The sequence below is a fragment of the Lipotes vexillifer genome, unplaced genomic scaffold (genome assembly GCF_000442215.2).
Source record: "Lipotes vexillifer unplaced genomic scaffold, Lipotes_vexillifer_v1.1 scaffold425, whole genome shotgun sequence".
Lineage (NCBI taxonomy): Eukaryota > Metazoa > Chordata > Mammalia > Artiodactyla > Lipotidae > Lipotes > Lipotes vexillifer.
The window spans coordinates 773,982-781,062 of record NW_006785433.1 but is presented as its reverse complement, the minus strand read 5'-3'; the positions used below and the strand labels follow the sequence as shown (position 1 = coordinate 781,062).

At 43.7% G+C, this 7,081-nt stretch overlaps 1 protein-coding gene across 1 annotated transcript in view; it reads left to right on the top strand.

Moving 5' to 3' along the window:
• The window catches only part of ATP13A4 (ATPase 13A4), a 143,536-nt gene extending 140,593 nt beyond the window's left edge, over nt 1–2,943 (top strand). The window contains exon 30 of the mRNA XM_007457594.1: nt 2,165–2,943. Coding sequence (XP_007457656.1) covers nt 2,165–2,377 — 213 coding nt within the window. The 3' untranslated portion in view covers nt 2,378–2,943. The remainder of the gene's footprint in view (nt 1–2,164) is intronic.
• The last annotated feature ends 4,138 nt before the right edge of the window (nt 2,944–7,081 follow it).

The window sequence follows — 7,081 nt, the reverse complement described above, 5'->3', positions numbered from 1 at the left end:
ACTCTTTCCACAGGCATTTGTTGAACCTGAGCCATGTACTAGGGCATGATGTGAACGGAGTAATAATAGCAGAGGGGTAGAGCTCACAATCTTCAGGGAGAAAGAAGACAAACGTTATAGTTATCTGGGTATAAATTTCTTTTTTTGCTTGCCATTAAACTATGGCAAGAAGTCATCTTACTAGCTATAACAACTGCTTTATTCTATTAGGAGCTGGGTAAAGGTTTATTCAATTCTTAAATGTAGTAAGTAAGCCTGCCCACCCCCAGCAGATGGAGACAGTAATTTGATACGAAACAAGTTTGAGTGAGACCTTATCCTTACTTGCTGGGTCTCATGATCTAACCTCCTGCTAACAGGCAGAGGAGCTAATGTGGATAGCTTTAACACCCTCCCTTTTATTACTTATGCATTGTGTGAATGCGTGTGTGTGTATATATGTATGTGTGTGTGTGTATATATATATATATATATATATATGAATTATTTGAATGTCAGAAGAGCTCATGTGATGAAGTTTTGTTTTTTTCTTTAAAGAAATGGTATATCATCAAGGCTTTCCTTTTGTTTCTCATTCTACATCTAATTTACAATGTACAGTGACAGGATGGATTATTTCTCAGTGCTTTCTTTGATTCCCTTTTCAGAGCATCAAAGTAATACAGGTCATCACATTTGTAGAATTGTAACAAAGCTCAAGATATTGTGTAGAGCACTAATCTCTTGTGTGTGTGTGTGTGTGTGTGTGTGTGTTCATTTGTTTTGTACAAAGCCTGCTAAGATTTCCTGGACATAAGTTAGATTTTAAAACCTTTAATTGAATACCTATGATCCTGCCTTATCTCAGCTCTAAGGAGAACTACTGTTCTCTTGTTAATTAAAGAGGACAAAAAACCTTGGTCTGGGAAAGTAAAGGAACAGGTTTGGCTAGGTGATCCCTGAGGTTTGCAAGATGCTGATAAGATGGCTGTGTGAGTGTTTAACAGCCTGTCGGCAGATGATCAGTTTTTAGAGGAATATTCAGACTAGCTGTTCTCTATGATTTCCATGGGCAGTGGACTCAGATGTCAAAGATGGGTGGATTTTAGGAAACCACTATTTCTAGCAAAGTTCCTTGTAGAATCCTACAGAATTAACTCTTTCAGTTTCACAAAGATACCACTGACAGACACCAAAACCAGTTCTAATTCTATGGGACAGCTTGGGTCCTCATATTTTCCTCTTTGTTTCTTTCGTGGTAACTTATAAGATGGTCAATCTTTGTGACCACATATGATGAAAAAAATGAATTTAACATAATCCCTCATGTGCTATGTATTATAAGTTATAACTTGGGCTCTATTCAAGGCTCAGTCTAACTCATGAAGTAAAATGCCAGTCCAAAATGTTTTCAAAGGACATATCTTTTGTCATCTTATAAAACGCATTGCAATGAAATATTTGTAGGTGAAGTCTGGAGGCTTATGTGAATAAGGCTGCAATGCACAGCCGTTTGTTAAATGAATAGTTCAGGAGAATGGTAAAGGGAAGTCGCTATGCCATGCCATGCTCCGCATTGTACGGGGAGTTATATAATCCTAATGACAGATATAAGAGGAAGGAATTATTATTTCTAATCACTGAGGCTCAGATGGGGTAATTAACTTGACCATAGTAGGTGTCAGAGCTGGGATTCAAATCCAGATCTGTCCAGCTCCAAAACTGTGGCCCACATCCCAAATTTTACCTGTGTTCGTGACTATGCAGTGATGTGCCAGGGTACACCCAAGTCACATCATAAGCATGGCATATCTTTCTATAAGGTCAGTACCATTTGGTAGTAGATAATTTTAAGTGTCATTTATATTAAATCACATATGGATGTGATATGGATGCTTTTACATTTAATTCACATATGAAATCCTTGAGGCAGACGACTTCAAGCGATGTTTTTGGATTCTTGAAACTGTTTCTCTCTCTTCCTCCAGAAGAGTTTCTTAAGTGGAAAAGTTTGAGAGGCCATAACCTATCACATGAAATCACCTTGGATTTGTCAGAGGCTCAAGTTATTTGTCAAGCTAGATTGAAGCAGTCAATGCAGTAGTGCCTTATGAGGATCTGTGGAAGGCCGTATTCTGGAAACACTTAACCTCTGATTGTAAACAGTAACTCTTTTATTTTGCAGGAGGCCATCATTGAAAATAGAGCCCTGTGGATGATAATCAAAAGGTGTTTTGGCTATCAATCAAAAAGCCAGTATCGGATATGGCAGAGGGCCTTGGCAAATGACCCCAGTTGGCCCCCCATAAACCAGACCTCCTACTCTGACATGCCGGCGTGTGGCAGGGGAGTATCTTATAGCAACCCGGTGTTTGAGAGCAACGAGGAGCAACTTTGAAGGCAATGTGGTATCCAAGTTTATATAACATAGTAACGATGACAAAAGGGACCAGTTTCAGTGATTTGTTTTTAAGCAGCGAGACTCTTACAATATCAGCTAGAGTTTTTGGACTCAAAATCCTGCCCAATCGTGGTGACAAATTAAAGTCTTTTTGATAAAATACTTTCTACAGAGCAGAACACTGCCCTAGGAGAGTGTTTTTCTCTTGGCTTCTGAAAGTACTAGAGGTGTTCAGTGATTCCAGAATGGTCCAGGGATGGCAATGGGCCAAGAGATTGGGAGGCGAAAGGAAGAGAGTGCGTAGTCTTTCTTCTTACATAATATATTTTTTAAATGAGTTGAGGGAAAGGAGCATAGAATTGTAAACATGTTAAAGATCATTTTTAAATTCTTATTTCATTGATGGAAAAACAAATGCATGAGAACCATCACACCACTCTTCACTGTCTGGTTTCCTTTCCTTTGTGGTACTTTTCAGATTTGAGATGTTTCCTTCCATTTCTGGCCTTCCCCTAAGTATTAGTAAGGATAGGCTGAGCCGATGCTGCAATAACAAACAACTCCAGTATCTCAGTGTCTTAACACTCAAGAGCCTCTGTCTTGATCCGGGTGGCTCTTCAGAATAGCCCTCCTCGGAGTGGTGACTGCTCCAATCTGATGGCTCCGCCGACTCAACACAAGGACTCCATGTATATTGCAGTGGGGAAGGAGGATGGAAGCTCTTCACTGTGTCAAAGTGGTACACATCTCTCCCATCACTCACACCACACTAACCAGGGATTTGGCAAAGAAACCGGGAAGCACAGTCTCCTGTACTTAGGGCTGGCTTCATGGGTATACAATCTGGCAGTCGCATAGGGCCTCACGCTCAGAAGGGTCCCATTGTTGGTTTAATACTCTGCTATTGCCATCTTGAAAGTCCTTATTTTTAATAAGGGTCCCCCAGATTACACAGTTGGTCTGGCTTATATTCCTGGAAAAGAAAGGAAAGCACAAATCAAAGAGCACCAGAACTGTCCACTAACCTCTGGCTCCTGACTCTGGGGACGTCTGTGTTTTAGGAGCCCCGCATCTCGTGTGCCCAATTCCAGGAACCACATCCCGTGTGCCCAATTTCAGGAATTTTTACTCCTCTGCTCTATTATTTTTGAGAAAAGTTAGTCTTGTGCTACAACATTATATGTTATCATTAACATAAGTCCTCATACAACGTACGCATTTCTTAAGCTTGAGGCTTTAGATTTCAGAAAACAAAAACTTCCCTTATTTTATCATTAGCACAATTTGGTTATATTGAGCTCAGCAGACAACACTGAATTCTAGGAAGACTTCCACAAATAGTATTTTAAAGCAAAAGCAACATTTTCATGGCAAACATCAAATCCTAAGTGAATGTTCCGGGCAGGGAGTGAGTCCCTGGCTGGTTGGCTGCTTCCCAAGAGCATCTGCAAGCATTCCCTTACCCGGCCTAACTCCTGAGCGTAGTTCTAGAACATGGTGCAGATAATTCTGGAACATGGTGTTTCTCAGCCACAAAGTTACCTTGTCGTTTCTGGTTTTAAAATAGGGTGTGAAGAATCATTAGAGCAGGCTGCAGGATCTTTGTCCTCCTCAGTACAGAAAGAAATGTTTCCTTTGGCAAAGTCAGCCTTGGCAGTGATATGGAAGCTCTGAACGTCTTTTTCTAAAACTGATAGTTGTTCTCATTTTTCGAAAGTTGTGGGCAGGGGCAAGCTGGAGATAGTCTGCAGCCTAGTGACGAGCCAAGTGTGGGGTGCACCGTTCATACTCTGAAAAGCCTCTCACCAAGTGCTATCACCTCCACTAGCCATCTGAATTACATAATCCTCCTGGAACTCAGACAAGGAAGGGCTTACCATCAGCATTTTACAGATGAGAAAGCTGAGATTCAGGGTGAGGAGAGCACACCCAGACCTTGGACACAAATCTTCAGCGAACCTGATGTTACCTCCAAATACCTCCTAATTACTAAGCTCCAACAGGGCAGGGGTGCATGGTGTGATCTCACAGTCAAACAAAGAGTGAATTTCTTCTTTGCCAGGTGCAAGGAGGCAAGCCTTTGCTAATACCAGGGCCTTCTGTTCAAATGAATGCAAGGCATCCTGCCAGCCTTAGGCTAGAGGTGTGTTAAAAACAAAACAAAACCCCAAACCACAGGTGTCTGTTTTTCTGCAATTCTGAGCTGCTTTTGTCTTGATCTGAAGTGATTCCATCCTCAGCAAAGGGAACAGGGACGGAGGACTCTGGCTCCTCACCAGCCAAACAGCCATAAAATCTTGGCCAAAAGGGACTCATTCTAAAGATGGTTCTTAAGATGAACTACGTCTTAGAGGCAGTGAGTGAAAGACCAGGAAGTGCTTAGCCTGGAAAAATGGGTATTCAGGGGACGCCAGAATGGTAGTCAAACACTTGACAGAGTTACCGTGAGGGAGAAAGCTCTGACCTGGATCCTTTGGCACCACCAGTGGGTGAAGAGCACGATGGGAGTGGCTTCAGGCTGACACGATGACCACTACCCTAACAGTCAGTACTGCCAGAGGTGGAAGTTGGTGACCTCTGTGTGCACTCGGTGACATTGGTGGTTGCAGCAGATATTCAAAGACCAATTCGCAAGGGAAGTCAAGTATCAGATGAAACTCAATTACCTGCAGGATTCCTTTCAGGCTTGATACACCCAGTGTCTCAGTCTCACGCTGTGATGTGAACCTTTTATGACTGCTGCCCACACAGAATATCAGACTGACCTTGTGGGTGGCTAGGCTGGGGAGGTCCCATGGTGAGGATGCACAGGCTGATTGCTCTGTACCTTGGAAGGTGGCTTCTGATGGGACAGGAACCTAGACAAAAGTTGCACAGAGCGGGGCCCTGACTGCCAAATTGACAGCTGGGGGATACTTCTGATGTGGGTATTTTCTCAGAAAGAGGTGTTTGAAAATTTTGAGAAAAAGAACATGGGACAGTGCCCCCAACCCAAGGGCAGTGCTACCTGTGTCCGATATGCTTCCCTGACCAGGACTTGGAGGAGAAAAGGACATAGTCACCTGGTCCAAACCATTTGGGAGGGTCCCCTGTATGTTTACTCCGAGGTAAACGGCTCTTACCCATTGAGAAGAACCCTGACTCCAGGCTCGCCTTGCTAAATATGGAATGATGGAAATAGAGAATGGAAGTATGGCTGTGCCATGTACGTCCTTATGTGCTCACAGAAGTGTGCGTTACACACTTGCAGATGTGATGACTGGAAAAAGGGATTATATATTCAGAGGCTTGAATGTTGTTTATGCTATAATAATTTATTCTGTACGAAGGAGGCAAGTAAACTCTTATCATTCTGTTGTTCTAAAATCAGTCTCTCTTTCTCCGCAGTGAAGTCTTTCATTCTGGATAACAAAATGGTGTGGTCTTCTCCAGAAATGCTGAGTCAAAGCAACATCTTTACAAAGTCCCAGGCATTTCTAACACTGCAGACGCTATTATTCCCTGCCTTGTTACAGGACGTTACCGTCTCCAAAACACCTGTACACTCGTGCTTTTATTTAAGCCTCGTAACAGTCGTAGGAGGAAGGCAGGGCAAGGATTACTACCCTCCTTCTTTTCATGAGGTACCAAATCCTCCAAAGGCTTAGTAACTTGTCCGAGGACATACAGCTCGAGAGTGGAGGGGCTGGAGCTGCATTCAGACATGGGACCTCTCTGCCTGTGAAGTCTCTGCTGTGTCCCCCTTCCATGTTGTTTTCCCCAGGATGTTTGCAGCACCAACAATCAAGAAGGCAAGCAAGGCAGCTGTACAATGGATTTTGCCATCATGAGTATGAATTCCTCCGGAAAGAGTTTTTAGTTTTCCTGGAAGTTCTCTTGTACCTAACCATCAATCACAGAAGAGGTCAACTCCCACAGCTGAGAGAGTAAAATCATAAAACCAGAGATCTGTGAGCCTATGTCATGAGATCACATAAAGCTCTGGTTTTTGCCTTCAGTCTCCAGAAGCAGAAATCTGTATCTCGGCTTGAACTTTGCTCAGCCCCTACTTTGTTTTTTGTCTTTTTTTGCGATACGTGGGCCTGTCACTGCTGTTGCCTCTCCCGTTGTGGAGCACAGGCTCCAGACGCACAGGCTCAGCGGCCATGGCTCACGGGCCCAGCCGCTCCGCGGCACACGGGATCCTCCCGGAATGGGGCACGAACCCGCGCCCCCCACATCGGCAGGCGGACTCCCAACCACTGCGCCACCAGGGAAGCCCTCAGCCCCTACTTTGTACAGCTTTTTTTAGGGTTATATGAATTCTCTTGCGGCTTTGTACTATGCTCACTTCTTTATGCTTAAGAAAAACCCCTTGAAAATCGCTGCCACACAACATTGGCTGTCCTTTGGGTTCCATGAGACTTGTTAAAAGAACCCTCTAAACTTTATCAACGAAATGACGTTCCTCAAAATTGAACAAAACAACAATGGCAAAACACACCTCTCCTAGAGGTGTTGACAGAGCCTTAGGAGTGAGTCACCCTGGCATTCCCAAACATGTCAAGCTTGTTCCTTCCCTGGGAAGACTGCATTTGCCATCCTTTCTGCCTTGAATGCCGCCCCCACTCCCACCAACCCCTACCCTCCTGGCTGACTCCCTTCTCCTTCAGGTTTCACTGATCACTTCTTCAAAAAAGTCTGCCCTGACCCGACCACTTT